This window comes from Humulus lupulus, chromosome 6 (genome assembly GCF_963169125.1).
Source record: "Humulus lupulus chromosome 6, drHumLupu1.1, whole genome shotgun sequence".
In the NCBI taxonomy this organism is placed as follows: Eukaryota; Viridiplantae; Streptophyta; class Magnoliopsida; order Rosales; family Cannabaceae; genus Humulus; species Humulus lupulus.
In genome coordinates this window covers 210,912,960-210,938,310 of record NC_084798.1, presented here as the reverse complement: position 1 = coordinate 210,938,310, position 25,351 = coordinate 210,912,960, and the positions used below count along the sequence as shown (strand labels likewise).

General features: G+C 30.2%; 1 protein-coding gene across 1 annotated transcript; it reads right to left on the bottom strand.

The window, feature by feature from the left end:
* Positions 1-12,544: 12,544 nt before the first annotated feature.
* On the bottom strand, positions 12,545-22,302 carry LOC133783119 (4-coumarate--CoA ligase CCL1-like). Its single transcript, XM_062222657.1, has 5 exons — positions 21,220-22,302; positions 17,458-17,653; positions 13,665-13,878; positions 13,399-13,501; positions 12,545-12,857 (listed from the first exon to the last, which is right to left on the bottom strand). Exons 1-5 carry the CDS (start codon positions 22,234-22,236, stop codon positions 12,744-12,746), a joined length of 1,644 nt encoding a protein of 547 aa, XP_062078641.1. The 5' UTR covers positions 22,237-22,302; the 3' UTR covers positions 12,545-12,743.
* Between the last annotated feature and the right edge of the window lie 3,049 nt (positions 22,303-25,351).

Genomic DNA, 25,351 nt, shown 5'->3' with positions numbered 1-25,351 from the left:
CTAGGAGAGCTGGAGAAAAGCTTGGATGTGTGGTGATGCTGAAGGCTGCTTGGAGGTTGAAGTGGGCTTCGGAATGGGCCTGGCAAGTGGGCTGGTGGCTGCTATGCCATTTTTTCTTTTCTTTCCTTGAAAATGTCATTTCTTTTCCTTTATTTTTCTTTCTTTTCAAGAGCAAAATGCAACATTATTTCCTACAAAAAAATCATAAACTAAATTAAAATTAAATATTTTCACTAATAAAATATATCATATAACTTCCATGAAAATATAAATTAAAATTTAATTTACATAACATTTCATTTCAATAAAATCATATTTTTAGCATTCAACTAACAACACTAATTTCAACTAATTAAATTACAACATAAAACAATAAAATATCTATAAAAACATATAAAAATCTAGAAAATTACAATAAGACTAATAAATGTAAAATTACTTAAAAACTTAATAAATCAATTAAAAACTCAAGAATTAAACAACAATTAGCACATAAAAAATAGTAAAATAACTATATTTTGTAGAGTTATCAACCAGCAATAACCAGCACATGTCTCCATATCATTCACATAACAGCTCGCGCAAAAGCTTATACTACATCTCATGGTACCATACATTAATTGCAATGCAAACCATAAACACAAAATCATTGCATACATAAACTTTCATCATAGAAATCACATAATCTTAATTGCAAGTGACATCTTAACTTACCATTAAGAGTGACCACATGTTCATTAGGATCATATAACAACCAATGTACAATCCTAGTATCAACAACTAAAAGCAATCATTCCCAATGCATGCAAAACAAATAAGATTTACACCTATCCTAAGTTACTCAAGTGCATACTTCCTTACATCGAGTCCTTAGCACAGTTCTTTATAAGTGGTCGATTGCTTCTAGGTCATTTCAATGGCCGAACACTTAAAGATTTTCTCCTCTTCCTTTGTCTCCAATCTCCTTGTCATCTATTTTCTCTTTGTCGAACCTTAGTGCCAAGATCTTCCTCTTCTCTTTCTTTCCTTTCTCTCTTCTTTTTTTCTCTCTAAATTTCGAATGGGCTGGTAGCAAAAAATGGTAACCGTCTAGTAACTTTCTTTATTCAAAATTAGAAATTCCCACCTAAATAATCACCTTAGGTAGAAAATAGCTATCTCCATCATCTTTAATCATGTGTTTAATCTACTAATCACCTTTTAATCACAATTGACCTCCAAGTAACTACCTCTAATTTCTAATAACCACCCCCCTTAAGTCTATTAGAGCCTTAATTATCCCCATTAATACAAATCATGAGCTTAATCTCCACTTAAGCCACTAACCTTTAATAACCACCTTGATAACTTCCAAGAACTACACATGACCTTTTAATCAATCCAAAATGCTTATAATTAATTAAATAAATTATGCCAATCTAAACCTCCAAATAATGCTTCATATGGTCGACCTTGATCATTTATTATCCAAAAATATAATTTGTGATAATGTGTATCTTCAACACATAAAATCATAGTCTAAAGTCCCACTAAACTCAACTATGGAACTAAAAAATAATCTAAAATTATCCAAAATACACTTCATCATACATTTAATTAAAATAATTAATTAAATAAAAATAATAATCAAACTTGGTATTACTGTTATTATGTTTGTACCAATATAGATTTTTCCCTTATTTGATTTTGTGTGTTATGCGTTTTAGTTAGATTTGTAACTGTTAGTTATTAGATTAGTATCAGGATTTTTATTTGGATTACACTAGATTTTGATTGTTTTTTATTAGGTCAGTAGGACAACTGGTATTTTTTTTTATTCTTAGATTTGTAACCACTAGTTGCTAGGTTAGTACCAATGGGTTTTGCTTAGATTTGTATTTTTTAAATTTATAACTTCTTGATGTTAGATTTGTACTAGGGGGATTTTATTTAGTTATGGTGTCGAGGAAGCATAGTTCAACATTTAAGAAAATCACTTTGGGAATAACACTACAAAAAACAAGGCCTATACCGAGAACAAATGTCCTCGGTATAAGCCCAAAAGTCCTCGGTATAACCTCTACTGAGACAATGTCGTCGGTAGAAAGTTATCGGTACATCCGCGTCGGTAAAACAAAACTTCTACCGACGACATTAAAAATGTTCTCGGTATAGGTTTTACCGAGGACAATGTCCTCGGTAGAAAGTAACAAATGTCCTCGGTACAACCAACCCCAATTTGTCATCGTACTGGTATATACCGACATCCTGGTGGTATATACCGAGGACAATGTCCTCGGTATAGACTTTTCCAAAAAAAAAAATTTATATTTGTAATATTTATTTATTTATTTTGAATTAAATATAAAAAAATATAATAAAATTAAAACACTTATATTAAACATATAAATAAAAACATAAGAGTATGTTCGCTGAATCAAAATAAAGAGTTGTGTTAAACATGATAATGTAATAGTCAATTGTAATAAAATTCATACAAAAGTCCTACTGAGTCGGTGCTCCAACATCGGGATCATCGGGTGGTGGTGGGGCAGATTGAGATCCCGGGGTGATACAATGAGTCCGGACATGCTCCTCTAACTGTCGAAGACGCTCTCTCATCTCAGACAACTCTTCATCTCGAGTTTGTGAAGGACGAAAATCAAATGGAGTTCGGTCCCTTATGTTAAGGATACGTCCATATCCTTTCTGGTGGCCCCGTGGTTTTCCGAAGACAGTTTGTACCAAAGATATGTCTTCATCTTCAGGCGCACTCGAAACTGGTGTGGAACTCTCAGTATCAGTTGCATGTGTCTGCTGTGTGTCGCGGTATGCACGCAGTTCCTTCTATGATACAATGTATAATGTAATTAAAATTTTGAAACAATTAAAATTTTGAAAAATGTTTAAAAAAACTTAACGTACCCAAGTATTTTTGGCTGTCTCTGTCACCCACCCTGTGCCTGATTTATGGTGAGTATCCATCCAGCTATCCGGGATGGACTCAAGTTGCCCAGTCTCTAAATTGCGCTGTCATATATATATATATTTTTATAAAATTAATAATTAAACATAAATAAGAAAAATAAACTAAAAAATAATTAATTAACTAACTTTTTTATAGCGCAGGGCTGGGATTGACTGAGAACCTCCATAGCTAAGCTCTTTCAGTTTCCTTCTATTTTCATATACCTTTCAAAATGATACATCCACCTCATGTGAACCGGTCCTCCAAGTATTGCTTCTTCCGGTAAATGTATTAGTAGATGGACCATAATATCGAAAAAAGCAGGTGGGAAAATATTTTCTAACTTGCAAACAATCTCAACAATTGAAGTTTTGACTTTTTCTAAATCTAAGACTTTTAGAGTTCTCGCACAAATGAGCTTCAAGAAAGTGCATAACTCAATAATAGTTGTACTAAATTAATGTTTATTTTTATTAAAATTTAGTTGCATAATGTTAATGTTAATTTTTTTTAATCTTAATTTTAAAATATATTATTTATATAAAAAAAACATAAATTATTCAAAAATTGAAAAAACAATTAAAAAAAATACAGAAAAATTAAAAACAACTAACAAATATTATTAAAAACATATTTTTTTAATTTTAATTTTAATAATGATTAAAACTAACAAATATTAAATTTAATTTTTTTTAATTTTAAATTTAATTTTAATAATGATTTTCTAATAATATATTTGTTAATTTTATTTAATCAGAACTAACAAATATTATTATTTTTTACATATTAATTTAGTATTTATTAAATTACATATTTTACTTATGCTTTATTGAATAGTTTTATTAATTTAAACAAAATTTCTAAGATTTGTTTAAAATTTATTTATTTACTTTAGGATTTAATTATTACTTAAATTATTTAATTAATGTTTATTTTTATTAAAATTTAGTTGCATAATGTTAATGTTAATTTTAAAATATATTATTTATATAAAAAAAACATAAATTATTCAAAAATTGAAAAAACAATTAAAAAAAATACAGAAAAATTAACAAATATTATTAAAAACATATTTTTTTAATTTTAATTTTAATAATGATTAAAACTAACAAATATTAAATTTAATTTTTTTAATTTTAAATTTAATTTTAATAATGATTTTCTAATAATATATTTGTTAATTTTATTTAATCAGAACTAACAAATATTATTTTTTTTACATATTAATTTAGTATTTATTAAATTACATATTTTACTTATGCTTTATTGAATAGTTTTATTAATTTAAACAAAATTTCTAAGATTTGTTTAAAATTTATTTATTTACTTTAGGATTTAATTATTAATTAAATTATTTAATTAATGTTTATTTTTATTAAAATTTAGTTGCATAATGTTAATGTTAATTTTAAAATATATTATTTATATAAAAAAAACATAAATTATTCAAAAATTGAAAAAACAATTAAAAAAAATACAGAAAAATTAACAAATATTATTAAAAACATATTTTTTTAATTTTAATTTTAATAATGATTAAAACTAACAAATATTAAATTTAATTTTTTTAATTTTAAATTTAATTTTAATAATGATTTTCTAATAATATATTTGTTAATTTTATTTAATCAGAACTAACAAATATTATTTTTTTTACATATTAATTTAGTATTTATTAAATTACATATTTTACTTATGCTTTATTGAATAGTTTTATTAATTTAAACAAAATTTCTAAGATTTGTTTAAAATTTATTTATTTACTTTAGGATTTAATTATTACTTAAATTATTTAATTAATGTTTATTTTTATTAAAATTTAGTTGCATAATGTTAATGTTAATTTTTTTTAATCTTAATTTTAAAATATATTATTTTACTTATCAATTCACTATTTATTAAATTAGAAATTTTATTGAGTACTTCTACTATATTTTACAATTCTATAAAAAATTCGGCAGCATAACGACTATATTTTCATATATCCCAAAATTTAAAATCCTGCAAATAACACATAAAAAATATCCAGACCCAGATCATGCAGAGAGCATTACAAATACATTTTAAACGACTATATAATTTATAATTATTAGTCTAAATTTTATTAATTATTCAATTTTCTAACCAAAATATTAAAATTCTACTAAAAATTAACAACAACAAATTAATCATCAATATTCATAAAATCTGAATTTTTACTACTAACATAAGCAAAAAAATTAAAATTGACAACAACAACATACTAACATTACCACCAAAATTTTCAATTTAACACTCAAATATTTAATATGTTTACTAATATGTTTAATACACATAAAATTCACCAAAACAACATAGAATTTATTTTAAAAAAAAATACTAATTAATCATTTAACAATTTTCTAATTCCTAATATCATTTTTACTAATACTTATTTTGAAAACCTAAAAATAAATACATTCTATCTAATATAATTATTTCAGATTTTTATTAAAATTAATATTATATTATTTATATAAAAAACATAAATTATTCAAAAATTGAAAAAAAATTAAAAAAAATACAGAAAAATTAAAAAAAACTTACCAATGCCTTCAATATCTTGCTAGCAATCCCTATAGTCCAACAAAAACCGAATGCCCAACCTTCAAACAAAATTTAGAAAATATCATTATACAATTTCATAAATATATATATATATATAAAATGAATAAATAAACCATACCTTCAACAAATACACAGAAATTCCTTCACCCTTGGCAATTTTGGGGCTTAAAACCAAGCGTTTATGGAGGAAAACGGCTATAATCGGCGGAGCGTTTTTTTAATTTTTCTGTATTTTTTTTAATTATTTCAGATTTTTATTAAAATTAATATTATATTATTTATATAAAAAAACATAAATTATTCAAAAATTGAAAAAAAATTAAAAAAAATACAGAAAAATTAAAAAAAACTTACCAATGCCTTCAATATCTTGCTAGCAATCCCTATAGTCCAACAAAAACCGAATGCCCAACCTTCAAACAAAATTTAGAAAATATCATTATACAATTTCATAAATATATATATATATATATAAAAATGAATAAATAAACCATACCTTCAACAAATACACAGAAATTCCTTCACCCTTGGCAATTTTGGGGCTTAAAACCGAGGGTTTATGGAGGAAAACGGCTATAATCGGCGGAGGGAGGCGGAGGTTACGGAGAAAACCCAGAGAAACCAGAGAGGAAGGAGAAGGGGCTTCGTGGCTGAGGGTGATATTTATAAACCCTATACCGAGAACATGTTCTCGGTATAGGTTCTCGGTATAGCAACTAAAGCTATTCAGAACTGCGAAAATGTCCCGCGCATATGAAATGTCTATACCGAGGACATGTTGTCGGTATAATGTTCTCGGTATTGAACCTTTTTTTTGTAGTGTAAAACTTTTTTAGATTTTGTAACTTTGAGCAGTTACTCTGCTACAAATTCTATAACTCACTGGGATTTTGAATCATTATAGAAGAGAGTTCCAGTTGTGGTGTCGAGGAAGCATAGTTCAATAATTAATGAGAGATGAAAACCATGGTTTCATTTGAGCGAGGTTGGGCTTTCGTATTTTAGCAAATATTTTATGTTATTGTAAGTATATTAAAAAAAAATACACTTGTAAATTTAAAAAAAAAAATTGAAAAAACGGAATTTTACAAAAATTACAAAAATACGGATAATAGTTTGTAACAACTTTGTTACTGCTTGTTATAGTTTGTAACAGTTTTGTTACTGCTTGTTACAATTTTCTATTTAGTCTATATATGCCGTCTACAAAATTGTAAACATTTGTTACAAACTTGTTAAAAAAATTGTATTTGTGAAGATTGTGACTTCTTTCTTCAACCAATCAAAAGATTAGTCAAATGACAACTCACAGTAGTCTCCAGTTTTCAATTACATCTATGTTTTCTCTAGTTGCATCTGCGTGGACACCAGTAATTCATAACAGAATAACAGATTGTTGTTAGTTACTGTTAATTTCTGTTTGGCTCTTTAATTCTTGTATCTCGGCCCTATATATAAATTTAGGCCTTATCAACCTAGAACTATTCAATTTTTGAGAGTTTTAGCTGAGAGTAAGAATTCTATTGTAATACTCAAGTGAGAGAGTGTTTTCAAGAGAAACTGGATGAGTGTTGTTGAAATCTTGAAAGGTTGGAGGGTGTAATTTTTTTTTTCTGATATAGTAGTGGATTTGACTTAGGCATTGCTGCCTAGCCTTGGATATAGGATCAACTAAACCGGTTGGGTCCGAACCAAGTATTCTTGGTGTTCTTTCTTTTGTGTTTTACTTTTGATTACTTTGTGTTTGTTTAATTGTCTATTACTTGTTCTTCTTTGTTGTTGTTATCTGTGCACTATTTTGACTGTGTTATGAGGTCCTAATCCCCAACAATATTGTTACAAATTTTTAAACTTTATTTAAAGAAAAATATCTCTGTACTTACGATTATGCCCCTTTGTATTTTTGTAATTATTTTTCGAATTTCATATTTTTAGTATTTTTTTTTTAAATCTTAAATATTTTTGTAAACTTCCCCCAAAAAAAAAGTCAATGTGTACATTTTTCATAATCATTTCACTACCTATTATAGATAAGTGGAATTTATGACCAAGGATAGTCAAGTTAAGTTCATGTCTAGGGCCCCAAATTAAACTGTCTTATTTATTTAAAAATACTATTTTTTTTCTGTACAAAAAGGGCTCTAAATTTTCAAAAATATCATTATATATTTATATTTATATATGTAATACTTTATAAAAATAACCATATTCTTTTATACCTTATATGGCTTTTTTGCCATCCTTTGAAAAGTATAGAATTTTTTGTTTATGTTTGTATGACTTTTTTTTCTTTCAAATGTACAAGGTTTTTCCTAATAAAATAAACATAGCTTATGCCTTATTAATATTGTATATTAAACCTCAGGGGGCCATTGGGGCGATCTCCGGCTGAAGCGATGGTCAGGGCGTGTAACGCCCTACTTCCTTAGAGACGTTACTAAGTGAGTTTTTAAGGCAAAACAGTGTGCAATGAACTCGCTAACCGAGGTTTTGAAACAAAAGTGTGACTAATTAAAAGTTAAGGCTGTAATCTTTGAAAATGCGTCGTTTCATTAAAACTTCTATTATTAAACGTTTGGGATCCCAAAATAAGGTTTGAAAACTAATTTCATCTTGAAATAAGGTTACAGTTGAAAAATCATAAAATCATAGATTATTACAGCCATTTTCAAATAAATCATCAACCAAAGCAGTCGGGCAGGCCAAACATGTACGCGTCGCTTCACGCTCTCCGTACTCATGGTTGGTTGACTCAGTCCCTGCTTCTACCTGCCACACGGAGCACCCGTGAGCCGAAGCCCAGCAAGAAAACCCAAATAATACATAACATATGCAATTCATATAGCTGGCATAATTTACTGATAAATAGGAAAACCATCATAATAAACAAGCACGGCCATGCCGCCCCAGAGGCCTTACCAAAGCCTGGGGTTTCGGTTCTCACCGCGAGGATAACTCATGTATCCCTTGGGTCCCACCCTGAATATAAGCATCCCATGTGCCTTGGGTCCCACCCTGAATATAAGCATCCCATGTGCTGAGTGTTACTTTCGGCCCCGCTGCCGCACCCGGCCTACGCCGCTCTCGGCCCTTGCCGTTCATTTCAGTATAATCACACATATAGTACATTCGAAATAATCATTCACACACATCATGATTCATTTAAGGTTAAACATTTGCACATAATACAATCTGGGGCCATGCCCTGCAATCACACAGTGGGGCCATGCCCTATTCTCGGGTGTTACGGTTTTCTTACCTGCGTCCCGAGCTTTCCGATGCACCACGGTCACGAGCACGGTCCTCAAAGCACGAGCCTCTCCGAAAACCTAGTCACAACACACACAAAACACTTTTAATACTAACCAAACCCAAAACCACTTCCCGTGACCAATCCCGCACTCCCGAGACCTCTAAATCCATAAAGCAAAGTATCGGAACCATCCCCCGAGTCCCTGGGCAAAAGCCCTAAAAACCATAATTTTTGCCTGCCAAAATGGCCTAGGGCCGCGGCACTCCCCTCAAGGGCCGCGGCGCCCAGCAGCCTGACCTCCTCCTGAAGCAACCTCGCGCAGCGGCGCCCAAGAACAGGGCCGCGTCGCTCATACGCGAACCCAGATTTTCTGGGTTTTCTCTTGCGTTTTTCCCGAACTAAAACAATCCCAAATCACCCTAAACCAATACCTAAACCCCAAAATCAATTTCAAACATCAAATGAACCATCCAACAACTCATAAACTCTAGATTCAAGCTCAAAACACAAACATACCCAACAATCCACCCTTAGATTGCAAAAATCAGCAACTTCAAACTCAAACATTAAAACTTAACTCAAGCTATAGATTTCACAATTCAAAACAGAAATCAAACTTAATTGCTCATAAAATCCATACCTCAAGTGGAGAATCCACCCTACAAGCTCCCTTGATTCACCTCCTAAGCTCCCACTTCAGCCCATTTTCCTCTTCTTCTTCTTCTTCTCATTGCCCTAACTCTCCTTCTCTTTATTTTAGCAAAGCCATCATATAACCCAAATGCCCAAACCGTGACCCACTAAAACCCACCTGAGAATTGCCTATTACCCTTGCCAAATGACCATTTTACCCTTTCCTACTAATCCTCCTTAGCTAAACCTCAAAGGGCACTTAAGTCTTTACACTTCATTTCAATTCTATCACTTTTTACCTTAAAACTTGTTACCCACAGCAGTAACTAATGGTTACCCAGGTTACTAAATCTCCAATAACCATTACCCGCTAAATCTTAACTTAACCATAAAATTCCCGAGGTACCCCTAGGCTCCTCCCGAGCCGGGTACAACATCCCGTTGTGACTTTTAGACTAATTGGCTCACTAGGACCGTCTCGATGCGTGCATCCTGATAATAACACCACACTCACATGGCACCATTCACATAGTACAATTATCACAGATATGCCCTAACATGACCAGATTACAATCATGCTCATTATAAGACAATCAGGTCTACATGCATACTAATTCACATAGTCATGCATCTCAATTAATCAAATAGTCATACAACGTGCAATCAATCATAATCATGCATTAAACTTGTTAAAGTCACACATAAATCCCATCATGCCCTCCAGGCATACTGCTCCAGGCCCTTAGCCTTAACACTGAATTTGGGCCGTTACAGGGCGGTCCAAGGAGGGTCATCCACTAATGGATGGACCTCTGGGCATGCTGATATCGCTCAAGTGGTAATTACCACTTGGCACCAGGGCCTCCAGGGATTAGTGGGGGTGGGGGCCCTAATACCCTGTGTTAGCAAAATAAAAAAAAATATATTGTATAATGAGAAAATCTTAAAGTTAATTGTTAGAAATAATAATTAATATACGAAACCCATATTTTGAGTATATTTTTTATTTTTCTTTGATATTTTTTTCGTATTGATGATTGATGTTTAGTGATTTTTTAGTTTATTTTGGATGTATGTTTATTTTTTTAAGTATATATTTATGTCTAGTTGATTTCTAATTGAGTACATTTTAATTTATTTTTGGTACATACTAGGTATAATTTTAGTTTATTTTTTGTATATATTGTGTATATATATTTTTTAAAAAATAATTCCTGTACTTTTTATAATTTTTTCCATACTGATTTTAAGTTTATTTTGGGGTATATTTTTAGTTTTTTTAACATATTTTAAAATATAGTAATAATTTAATTTTTTGAGATTATTTATTTTATTATTTTTTAGTTTATTTAGCGGTTTGATGTCTAATTAATTTTTAATTGATTTTTCGACATAGTAACTTTATAATTAAGAAATTTTGAAAATGGTATTTTTGAAAATTCATGTAGTATTTTTAATTAAAAAAATTAAGGGCCATAAATTTTTTAAAAAGAACTAAAAATAGTGTATTTATGAAAAGATCTCAAAAAACAATTTGCTCCATGACTAATTAAGGGTGACATGTATTTGGACTATGGGCTATTAATTGGCTAGTCTAAAGCCTTTCAAAGATAGAATTACAAATGATCAAGCTCATCATCAACAAATTTCAGCTCCATATCAAGTTTTTTTCACAAATATATACAAATTTTAACTTAATACTCTGAAATATATCACATAGACCTATAACATAATGTGAAATATTTTCATAAAAAAATATAATGTCAAATAAATGAATTATACCATATGGTATTTTTCTAAGTGCAATTTCAACATATGACTTTTTTCTCACTGTGTTTCTATAAGATATAAACCAGAGGTCCTAGGTCCATTTTTGGATTTCTTTAGTTTTTTTTAGGGAACGGATATAATATTAATCCATAGATTCTCAAATTGATTCATAATATTTTTAATATTATAACTATTTGAAGTTCACTAGTTTTAAAATTTTATTAATTTCACTAATTAAGCTTCTAAAGTCTGAAAGCTTCTTTTGGAAATGTTTTTATGAATGTGTTTTTTGTGTTAAGTCTCTAACATAATCTCTAGGAAGTATTTTTTTTAAAACAAAGAAAGTTCCTATTCTAATCAAAGAAAAAATAATTTTTTTATTTTAATACTCTTTTAAAGTAGACAAAATATCTATAAAAAACTTAAGTTTTTACTTCTCTTCTTCTAATGTGTGATTATGATGGTTTAGTAAGTTTATATTAAATATTAGGTGGTTATATGGGAAAATACAGTTAATTTAATTTCAAATTGGGTATTTATCAAAAATAGAGATTTATTTAGATATGGAGTGAGTAAGAGCACTCACAATGGATGCTTTACTCCATTCTTTAAAATACATTTAAAAAACACACATTTTTTCTATTTTACCTCTAACTTTTACATTACACCATATATCAGTTTCTCTATTTTTTTTTCTCTATATCATTTAAATACTATATTTTTAAATATTTTCTATTAATTTAAAAAAAAAATTTAACTATCAATAATATCATAATATATTTTAATATTTATAAAATCTATCCATATATCATATCACATAATTATATTATAATACTACCCATAAAAAATAACAATAAAAATTTATTAAAAATTTAAATATAATAATATTATAAAATATAAATAAAACTTTTTTACTAGGTATATAACTATATATATAAATATATAAAAAAAGGAAAAGAGCATATATATAAATATATATATATTTGTGTGTGTGATTTTATGTGTTTATGAATAATGTAAGAAAGAGTATGAAAAATTAATATTATATATTTACATAGATGAATAGTGTGTTATAAATATAGCTATGTACTATAGATGAAGGTGATTTTTTTGAAGGATAAAACATTCATTGGAGATTCATTTTAGTACATTTTGGTATAATTTTATCTATTAATAGTTATTATAGATCACTCATTGGAGTGCTATAAGAAACTCGAAAATTAAGTATGTTAATCATTAATATATATATATATATATATGTATACATAGTGGTAAACATATGGTAAAATCAAATAGTAAAGGGTTAAATTAACAACTAGTAGATTAGTCAAATAAAACTAGAATAACTTGAACAATTAGCATATAATGTTTTACCTTTTTATTCCAAATTAAGAGTGAGTCCAATATGAGAGATGATAATAATATATCAAATTCTTATACAAAAATCCATATATGTACTTGTACTTCTTTCCATGATGACAATGGCTTTATTAACTTTATATGATCAATGCATGAGAAAAAGAAAAGAAATGAAAAATATGCCTAAATGGCTTGTTAAGTAGCACTATCAAGTCTTGCTTTTAAGATTTTCCTCAAGATTTTTCCTGAAGGGCTTTTTGGGATTTCTTCTATGAAGAATACCTTACTAATTCTCTTGTAAAACACCACCTGCATTTCAACAAAATTAAACCAATCACACAAATTAAAAAAAAAATTGTTATATTTTAGTTAAGTGAAAATTAAATAGATAATGTACATATGGTAAATGAGTAATGTTGCACCTATGTGTAATCAATTTTAACTATTAAATATTTTTAGTTATATTATTTTAAATTATGTGATTGAAAGTATTATGCTAATTTATGAGTGTTTGGTATGAGGTTTGTATTTGTGGGAATAGAGTTAGAGAGAGTTTAGATTAAGGAAATGTAAAACTCAAATATTTAAAGGGTTAAGATTACTCTCAAATCAAGCTAAAAAAAATGAGACCCACTTGGAAACAGAAACTTTAAACCATCAAAAATAAATTTATCAAACATGGGATAGATTTGACATTCTCATTCCCACCAAACCAAACTCCATAATTGTGTAATTAATAACATATTGTGGCCAATACTGTTAAATGTTTAAATGCACAATTTTTCTACCAGATTCGTAACTATCTATATGTCCACATGTAATTAATTAATACACATTGTTGAAAATTTACCTGTTTTGAGATGTATTGCTTGATATCATCCTCAGTGACTTTTGAACCATTTGATCTTACAACAAACGCAACAGGGACCTCTCCTGCAGCTTCATCTTTCATTCTGAATAAACATACCAAACAATCATAATATTTCTAGTTAGCCATGTAGAATCAATACATGAAATCAGTATAAAACCTTTTAATTACCTAACTATGCAAGATTACCATTCCTCAAATCTCAAATCCAATAAGTGCATTAGATGTTGTAGAATATATATACTTACGGAACAACAGCAGCATCAGAAATGTTGGGGTGGGCAATGAGCATGGACTCAAGCTCAGCTGGGGCAACTTGGAAGCCTTTGTATTTGATGAGTTCCTTCAATCGATCCACAATGAAGAGCTCATCGTCGTTGTCGATGAACCCTATGTCACCTGTGTGAAGCCATCCTCTTTCGTCTATGGTCGCCTTTGTCGCCTCACTATCATTGAAGTAACCTGAATTAATTTTACAACCACACTACTCAATTTGTTACTGACACTACGTACACAAAACTTTTTTTTTTCACAAAAATAATTGGTCATAACAAAAAAAAAAAATAATACTATTGGCAAGTGTGTTAGAATGAATGGTCTTCAAGACCATGTTTGTTCGCATAGTCCATTGCACAACCTCTCGTGAAGTTTGGCACATTCTTGAACTTTCTCTTCGGGTTGTCCTCACCCGAAGGATAGCAGCTTCTCTCATCAGATTTAGGAGCTCGACAGATGAGCTCCCCGGACAATTTGAGACCATGACAAGATAGAATGTCTGATGTCTGCCCTGTGGTACGGACGGTACTCTTGCATAGTTCCACTTCAAAGAACTCACCTTGGAGAGTGGGGATAGAAGAGAGAGGAGGGGCATTTGAGGGGTTATGGCTCGATGAGCTTGCCATGAACTCAAAGGAGAAATGACTTGGGGGATAGGCTATAGTAACTTTATGTTGTGGGTCTAAGGGGATTGGACGAATCTCAGGATCGGGATCTGGATAAACGGCAAACCACAATCTCCTTTGCTTTTCTTCTTCGACCTCAATGAGTTAACGTCGAAAGTGTACTCAAATATCTTCACAATGTAAACGCACCTCGTGCTATCGGATCAACCACTGATTTCGAGTGAATGGAGATTCAACTCGAGGGCAAGGTGGGTGGTAAGGGAGTGCAAGCTTGGGCCCCACCGATTCTCTAAAGATTACAACATCTAACTAGAAAGAAAAAGGTGAGGACCCATTACTTGGGAAAAGTGGAGATAAGAAAATGTTTGAAGATTTGGGCTCGAAAGCTCGAGACAAAGGGACTAAAGAATGTGAATAAAAATTAGAAAGGCTCGAGAATTCGAGACTGAAGACTTGAAGTGAGCAAGGCAGCCAGGATGGCCTAACCAAGCTAATACAAGTTTGAGGCACCAAGAATGTCCCCACTCGCGAAGTAGGAAGTTAATTCTAAAAAATCCCAATTTTCAAGGTGTTGACGTCGTTTTTTGTCAACTTAGATATGAAGAGTACTAAACAAAAAAATATCAATAATGTAATAAGATTCAGAGGTTTTTTGCATGGTTCAGCAGTTAAAATCTGCCTAGTCCACAAGTCGCTATTATTATTCTCACTACTTTCTCAAAGCTTTTTCGAAAAGCAATTTGGTAGAGTATTCTTTAGTACAATTTTCGTGTCCCTACAAATAAATTTCTCCAGGCTATTTATAGACCTAGTTGAGGGAATATCTTCCCCAAATTCATGGAAGTTACAATCAAGCATTCAAATATTAAATAAATACATTAAATGTGGTAATTATATAATATCCTATGATAAAAGAGATTTAATACATGGTAAAAATGAATCCCTACAAAATAGGGATTTCCTAACAACATTTCTGTGTGACAAACACGTCATCGAGCTCGATCGTTACGCTAACACACCTTCAAGACTAGCCAAGCTTCAAGCTCATCATTACAGTTGTAGCCTCCTCCTCATCCACTAATTCGATCGAACTCATTTCTCGGAGAAAGTTGATGTCTTCGAGCCTATAGCTGCAGGCTTGAACGCTGCGCCTCATGCTCGAGTGCTAATAATAAATCTAGAACCATTTTGACAATTCGTATAAGTGTACTGCTAACACTTGTAGGTCCTGAGCTTAACCTTTTCAAGTCTACATTTCAAGGCTATATATTTATTCTCGAAATTTGGGTGTAACACAAGGGAAAGTGGGTAGTTTCCCAAATAGGGATAGTCATTGAAAAGTGTGCATATAAACTCTATTTCTAAACCCCTATTCCTTGCTCTATATGATACCCTCGCGTAACTTTTTCAAATTCCAGAGAATAAAAAACACCCCATTTATCCTACAAATTTTCCAAAAAAAACTCTGTTTTACCATCTTTTATACAAGCATGTTGGATCAAAATACAATCTTATTCTATAAATTTCCAAGAACCAGCCAAACAAGTTTTTATTATAAAACCACAACAAGAAAGGATCATAAACTTACACGTTGGAAGTTGGTGAGAGAATCAAAGAGTCTAATGGTAGTATCGGTGCAGAGAGATCCTCATAAACTCATTTTCGAAAGGAGACCGAGTGGGAAATTGAGGGATTCTTGAAAATTTCTCTTGTTTCTTCTCAGAGAACATGAAACTTTTTGAAAACCAAAGCAAAAGTGTTAAACTGAGATGAAGGAAAGGATTTATATAGGCCTAAGAAGTGGTGAATCTGAACTAAAAAAATAGAGTTAAATGATATCTAATGGACTGTATTTAATCTCAAATATTGGAGACAAAAAGGTGGAATAGGAAAGGACGTGTGCAGAGAAATAATACTCGAGTACTCTCAGTATGCAATCCCATAATGATATGTGTCCACACTCGAGTGTGGTAGGTGGGCAGGTTTCTCAAAAGATAAGTTCAAAAGTTTCATTCTTATAGGATTCGAACTAACACTTTTGAGGGGAAAAATTGTTACACCCAAATTTCGAGAATAAATAAATAGTCTCGAAATGTAGGTTAGTAAAGTGTAAGCTCGGGGATTAACAAGTATTGGCATTATAATTGTACAAATTATCACAAAGTTTCATAGTTACGTCATCAGTGCTCGAGCACTAATTGTAGGCTTGAAAGCATCAGTCTTTTCCAAGAGATGATTTCGACATATTCATCTGGCGAGGAGGTGGTGACAATTGTAATGATGAGCTCGAAACTTCGAGTGATCTCGAAAGCACGTTGAATCAGTGATCAAGCTCGAAAATGCATTAAATATATACACGGAGAAGTTGTTAGGAAATCTCTATTTCTTTGGGAAATCTCTGTATTTAATCCCTATTTTTTATGAGATTTTTATTTAAATAATGCATTTTAATTGTAATATTATTCATATATTCATTTGAATTTAAATTTAAATTTGAATATATGTTGTAACTTCCCTAAACTTGTGGGAAGATATTATTGTAATCATGTCTATAAATTGCCTGAATATGGTCATTTGTACTCATGCACAATTTTGTAATGAGAAACGCTTTGTAAAATTACTTTTTATTGAAGCTTTAATACGAATTTTAATAAAAGTGACTCGTGGACGTAAGCAGATTTTAACTGCTGAATCATGTAAAAACTATCTTTATTTTTTTTTCTTCCTGATTAATTGTTTAATTGTTCTACATAATTAAGTTGACAGAAAATGATGTCAACATTAAGTTTAATTTTCATTAATTTATATAAAATTATTTCAATTTTTTATATTCTCAAATAAATTGTTGATTTTTTATTATTAATTTATATTCTAGATTTAAATTAATGTTTTATATTTCATATTTAAATTAATGCTCTATTAATAAATTAAAATGCAAGAAATCATAAAAAAAATGAAGGCATTTTTGAACTAGGGACATTTTTTTCATTTATTTAATTTCTAGAAACCCGAGGTCTGTTCTGTTGTTGTTGTATTAGCTAAAACTGGGGGGACCAAATTAGAATAAACCATTAATATTATAATATTTTATATTGAATTAATACATAATTAATTAGATATGTAATTACATGGTACGTACCTTTCATGACTTGTTTACCCCTAATGCAAATCTCTCCGGGTTGGTTACGTGGAAGGGACGCGCCAGTATCAGGATCAACAATCTTCATCTCAGCGTTCCTAAGGATTGTACCACACGTGCCAGACTTAGTCGGGAATGGCTCCTTTGCAAACGCCAAGCACAATGACAGACATTCTGCCTCTGTCATACCATAGCCCTGTAAGTATCACAAACCAATTAGCTTCGTCTGTTATGTACAAATTTATCACCATCATGTAGCGCCATCCCAATCTTTTGGGAAAAAGCCTTGGATGAAAATCTAAAATGAGTCGCTTTTTGAAGAAAATAATTCCAAATTTTAACATTAATATATCAATCAAAACTGAATAAAAACTTTATATTCATATCCAAATGTTTGAAGAGAAATTGAATATAAAAGAATTTGATTTTTATAAAATAAAAGTGAAATGATAAATAGTATAAAAATTAAAATTGTAATAGAAATATATTTATATATATACAAATATTTCAACGGTAAACTGGTAATTTTATAAAATTAACTCTACAAATTAAAAAAACATAACTATTTTAAAACATTAATCTCACATAACTATTGTCAAATATTTGTAAGAAAATAAACAATCATTAAATTACATTAGATATGATGAAAAACAATCATTTCATATTTTTATGATTTATTGAACCCACTCACTTCGCACTAATGGGCCCGAATATTTGAGGGTCCAAGGCTGTGGGTCTCTCCTACCTGACGTGAGCCTCGTGAGACCCAGAATGCTTTCATATTAAATTATTGGGAATATAATTATTTGCTAATGTATGTTTTATCAGATTTAGTACTTTAAGTATGTTTATTTAGTATTTTGTAATTTAAAATTTTACATATTTGATATTCTGCATTTAAATTTAAATAATAATTTTTTATTGGGATGATCAAATTGTCCTCAGTTATATGTAATTAACTAATTAAATGTGAATTTGAAACTTATATAATTGAGAACAATTTGGTCATATTGATAAAATTTAAGTGCAAGGTACCAAATATGTACGATTTTAAATTATAAGGTATCAAATAAATATTATTGAAAAGATAAGTTATCAAGTATATATTTCCATAAAACATATGATAACAAATGAGCAATCAATGCATTGTTCCACAAAGTTCCAAAAAAAATAACACATATATATCAATAATGAGAAATTTGTGAAAATGATCTATTTTTTTAAGTGATTTTGCACTCTGGCCTACTTTTGATAATTTTTTGTAAAATAACATTTATCTAAAATTCGACCAGTTGTCTAAATTTTTCGACCAGATGTCTAAAATTTTCGACCGGCTGTTTGAATTTTTCGACCACCTGTCTAAATTTTCGACTAATAACTAGCTAAATTATGAGAAGTCATTTTGCAAAAAATTATTACAACTAAGTAAGAATACAAAATGACTTTAAAAAATAGAGACCCACTAATAATTGATACACATTATTGTGATTGAAAAATTACTCTTAGGATTTTTCACATTTAATATTTGCGTCTATATTTCTTGATAATTTTTTTTTGTTTATTTTTATATAAATTAATCATTGTAAATACTTGCCGACTTGGACAATGGTGCGTTATTTTGACATTTCCTAAGTGTTTTTGTTCAATCGCTATCTTTTTGGGTTGAGTATTGCTAATCCGCAACAATGTCAATAAAATAATCAATATCATTTTAACTATAATTTAATATAATAATTGATTTAGACCTTCATCAATTAATGCTCTAAAGTCCTCACACACCATTTTTACTGACAATCTTTTTTCTTTTTCTTTTTTGTACTTTACTTTTTATTAATTAAATGTTATACAGTAAAAAATAAATCTATTCATTTTATTTTTGTTTTGTTTTGGATTTATTAAGATGTTTTTTGCTAAAGTATTATATTATATTTCTTTCCTTTTATTGTTGTTTTTTCTTCTGGTCTAATATGTACTGCAGAGAGACTTAATTGAAGTCATAGAAGAAAACTTGTAAGTAACTTTTGTCTTTTTTCCTTTGTTCTTTTCTGTTTATTTTCTCTTTATCTCATTATATTACATAATATTTATGTAGAAAATTAGAGAAAACCAAATATTGTGCATATCATTACTCTAAACAAAGTGGGAAAGCAACAAGCCAGGTAAAAACTCCAAATTTTATATTATTATTGACTTTATTATCACTTTGAATACTTTGTGTTTATTTTGTATTTATAAGTGCTCATTATTTTTATAAATTTAGAATTTTTGATTAAGTGATTGAAGAATATTGTTTTAATAAATTTTTTCAATAAAATTCATGTTTTTATATATCTTTTTGTGAATTGGATGTGTATATACAGTAGCAATTATTTTACTTGCATATATGTAATCTCATCTTAATATATATTTCTATCTTTCATTATAGGTTGTTTGGTAAAGAATTTGAAATGTCATTGGAAGAAAAAAGTATTGGTTTGTCTAGTGATGCAAGTGATGAAAATTTAAGTGAGAATAAAAGTGAAAATACAAAAGATTTGAATGAGAGTGTATCAACACCTACAATTGAAATGAATTTTGATTCATTCGATGCCTTGTTTTTACATTACAAATTATAGAAACATCATATAGTTGTGTTTGGTCTCTAGTAGTAATTTTATGATAGTACTTATTTTATAATATCTTTAATAAGTCATATATAATTTAGAGACTATAAATTAAAAACATATAATTGTATAACATAAATACATTTTAAAATAGAACTAAGTTACCAGAAATAAAAATTGTGAGATTAAAGTATATATTAAAGAGAAAATAATCTAGGTTTTCTAAAAGAAAAAAAAAAAAAGAAGAGTAGATATACAAAGGACTTGGAAAAAAGTATAATAATATATCTACGTGATACATACTATATGAATAGTTTGGATAAAACAAAATAGAAATGAATAGATTTATTATTTACCGATTAACATTTAATTAATAAATAAATTACAACAAGAAAAGAAAAAAACATTGTCAGTAAAAATAGAAATGATGCGTGATGACTTTAAAGCACTAATTAATGTAAGTCTAAATCAATTATTGTATTAAATTATAGTAAAATGATATTGATTATTTTTTTGACATTTGGACAAAGATCTTGTACGGTGCCACGCACCACATGTGCCGATTAGCACTATTCTTTTTGGGTTATTTAGAGTTTGCCCTTGTTAATCGCTTAAAAAAATTAATTGTACTCAAAAACACTTTATTTATTTATTTATTTAATATATATTTAAATTAATACTATAAATAAATGAAGTATTTTAAAATAATTAATAAAAGATGGAAGAGACAAAAATTTGAAAAATTGGGACAGCAGATTTTTTTTGGCCACTAAGTGATTATTAAATTTTCATTGTAGTCAACGTAACTAGAGTGCGTATATGTATTAATGCAGTTATCCTTAGTCCTAAACTAGATTCCAAGTAAGGAGGGTCAAACTATGGGAGAAAATAATATCGAATAAAATTTAAGAAGTTAGATAATAGGACATAATATAATTTCAATACAATACGAATTTTAAAAGGATACATAGCTATATATATATACTATAAATTAAAATTTCCTGTGGAGTATTAAATCGTGTTATTGCATTTTAAGAAAAAGGAGATATCAAATTTCATGTGGAGTTATTTTTTAATTGCGACTAAAAAAAAATCATGTGGAGTTAATAAAGTAAAATTTTAATCAAATAAATAAATAAAATAAATTATAATTAATTACCTGTCCAAGTGTGGCATTGGGAAGTTTATCCTTGACGGCATCCTCGAGGTCCTTACCCATCGGAGCTCCGCCAGTCATGACGGTCCGAATCGACGACAAGTCGTACCGGTGAAGGTCGGGACACTTGGCAACCGTTAAGGCTATCGGAGGAACCACCGGTGCGATGGTGATCTTGAACTTCTCGATCAACTCAAGCATCTTGTTGGTCTCAAACTTCTGCATGATCAGGATAGCGGCTCCGACCCGAATCCCACACAGCAAAATCGCATTCAGACAATAAACATGGAAGACCGGCAAAACGCAGAGAATGACGTCGTTTTCGTGGAAGTACCAATTGGGATTATCCCCATCCACTTGCTGAGCCACGCCGGTCACCATTCCTCGGTGAGTCAACATCACACCCTTTGGAAGCCCCGTCGTTCCAGACGAATAAGGCAACGCAACGACGTCGTCTGGCTGAATATCAACAGCCGGAATCTCACCCTCGTCGGCTTGCTTCAGCTCCGAGAAATGCAGACACTCACTATCCGCCGCCGGCGCGTCCACGCACATTACCTTCACGCCACTTTCGCCACCGGTGAAGTCTTTCACCTTGTCGAGGTATCCCGAGAGAGTTATAACGAGCTTGGTCTTCGACGACGCCGCTTGCTTGGCCACCTCCGCCGGCGTGTAGAACGGGTTGGCGGTGGTGACGATGGCGCCTATGTGCGAGGCGGCGAGGAAAGCGTAGACGAACTCCGGGCAGTTCCGGAGTAAAAGCATGATGACATCACCTTGCTTGATTCCGAGCTTGTGAAGGCCGGCGGCGACTTTACGGGAAGTGAGGTGGACGTCGGCGTAAGTGAAAATCTCGCCGGTGTTGCCGTCGATGAGACAGGGACGGTCGTTGAATTGAGAAACTTTTTCGAAGCAGTAGGTGTGGAGGGGGAGGTGATCTGGGATGTAAATGTCAGGAAGCTTTGATCGGAAAATGATTTCTTCTTGGTGATCATTGTGATTATCTTGTTTGTTCTCCATCTTTTTTTTTTTTGAGCTATCTAAAATTGCAATAGTTATGAAATCCTAAACCAAAATATATGCAATCATATTATTATTATTATTAAGTTATGTAGTCTAACATTTTCTTGGACTTTTAGGTGTGTGTAAAGAATAATATGCTAACGTGTTACTTAAGTTGTCTAACCTAGTGTTATTAATATAATTTAATATATTGATATAAATTAACGGTGTCTTATATTTTAATTTAATAAGTATTATTGAATACTGCTAATTTTTTATACGGTTGAAAATCTTAAAATGTCTAATAGTAACATTTGATATTGAATATTGTATATTGTTAACCACTAATAAAATGTTACTTTAATTAATTAGGCAGTTGAAGTGCAACACTTGAGTTTATACTATTAACTCTCCATCATTAACACGGGAAGCAAATTACTAATTAAACCTATGGTATATCTCCATACTAGGGTTTAGCACACAAAAGTTTATTTCAAACAAAAATAAATAGTGAGTATTATCTTTGTGATTAACCCTTGAAATTGAAGTTTTTAGAAATTGGATTATGTATACGTATTTTTTTTTATATATCCAAATTAAGATTTAATGTATTCTAAATTTAGTTAAATGCACTTAAACTTTAAGTAATTATTAACCCTCCAATTAATATATCATCAGCACAAGATGATGTGTCAAATTTTTATTTCTAAGAATTGTTCACTTCACCAACTCTTATCCAAATCGTCAACTACTTTCATTTTTTTAATAAATGTAGTCTAAAACTTCAAAATGAAGAAAGAAAGGAGACCACATAAATGCATATGAAAAATAAGACATTTGGAAGGAGGAGTAATAAGTTGGTGGAAGACAACACAAGTTGACAATGACATGGAGAGTGTGATATATTGGATGTTGATGTGTCACTACACCCAGCGTGGTCTCGTAAGTGGGTTATGTAGAGATAACCTTTGGTGACTTTTGTTATTATATTCGGGAAATTTTACACTTTGCATCATTTACTAATTCAAATGCATGTAAATATTAGCATGCATTCCCAAACTATGTTATTTTATAAATGTAAAATTCTATTTTGGCTAACATTTTTAATAAATATATTTTATTATTTAATTTGTATTTTTCAAAATTATATATTGGGTAAGTAAGTGGGTTGTATCTCATTTTGGTAAAAATCAATTATTTATTAAGTGTATTTTATATATAGTCAAATTTTCTTAATTATTTATGGCAAACTTGTCTATAATTAGTATATGTATTAAAGAATTATTCTTTGTATATTTTTTCTTGATTTTATATGGTTTAAAATGAGGAAACTGAATGATGCTTGTGCCCAAAGGAATGAAATTTTGAAATGACCTGATTGGGTTTTAAGACCACGTTCGTCCATTTCCTGATGCTACAGAATGTTTGTCTGTCACATATGAAAATTCCTAGAGTTAATAAAATGAGAAGTTATTTTGAGTAACTTCCCAAGTTGGTCTGATTTGGACCATAAACGAGATTGGCTGGCTTATGTATACCATACCTAAGCAGCAACCATTTTTATCTCTTCACCATTCTAACGTTTCATTCTTTGAAGATATATTTTTTTATGTAAAGAGTAGTCTTTGTTCAACTATCTATTTGTTTGTTTGTTTTGATTTTGTGTTGTTTATTCTTAAACAGGTCATAAAGCTTGTGAACGTGACATACAATCTTTGGAAGAAGATTTCCATAAGTCTCACTTCGGGAGGAAGCGAGCACTCATCAAGTTCACAAGGGATTTCGTGTTCTTAGTGTTTATCAAAATCAGATTATTAAAGTGGAGTACTTCAAGGCTGCGACAAAGATTTAGAGGGAGTCTAAACTTGTATGAGTCAATTGCTTATTGTATTATTGAGACTTTACTAATTGATTTTATCTCTGGGCGTGGCCCTGTGGACTAAGTTTTCCGAACCACCTAAAAAACTTATTGTGTCACGTTACTTTTAGTTTATTTACTTTCTGTTCGTATATTCTGATTCATCAGCAATCTGTCTTGATACATCAGAATATCTGTTTGTTTAAACAATTGCTTAACTATTCCGCATTAATTAAATTGTTTGTTAAATTCAGTTGGTAATCTTAAAAAACGAAATTTCAATATAAAATAGACTTTATTGCCCCTAAGAGTTCCAAATTATCTCCATCTCTCTACAACCTTTCTCTCTCTCTCTCTAAAGCGATACCACCACCACCCACCACGACCTCCCCACAACAAAAAAAGACACTACATCACAATATCGTCGTCACCATTAATATCCTCATCACTATCCACCTCCACTACCATTGAAACACCTCTCTCTTATTTTATTTTCAAGTTTTAATGATGAAAAATCTACTCTGAAACTTAAACCCAAAAAAAGATTGACTTATGACACTAATTTATAGATTTCAAATACTTGTGTACAAGATTTTTGGGGTTTATTTGCGTTTTTTTTCTTCTTTAGATCTAGAACTCTAAAAAATTGCATTAAAATGATGCCTAACGATGCCATTACAATTGTGCCTTAAACACTTGATTTTTGGCACACAAAAAATGATGCATAACGATAACTACAACAAAATAGGAGTTTCATGGCTATATGGGGGAAGCATTATAGACATTTAATGTTTCCCCCCAAGGGAGATGTTGTTGGAGGAGCCATCATAAGTGGTCATACGATGACTCTCATGGGGAGACGTTGTAGACATTCAACGTCTTCCCCTGGGAGTCATCGTAGGGTGTACTGTTTACATCCTACGATGACTCCCATGGGGAGACGTTGAATGTCTACAAAGTCTCCCCATGGGAGAGTCATCGTCTCTCTTGGAAAGACTTTGTATACATTCAATGTCTGATATCGCGAGTCATCATTGGTTTTTGTATTTTTTTTTAAATAATTAAATAATTATTTTCAGTATATTAATTTATATTAATTTTTTTTAAATGGAATTAAATATATTAATTAAAAAACTAAATTATATGCAAATTTAAATTGTGAATTTTCATTAATAAAACCGAAGTGTCACTACTAGAAATATAGGTTTTTACTTCGGTTTTTATAGTGAGCATACAAAAAAAGCGAAGTAAAATCCTTTTCAAACTCTTTTACTT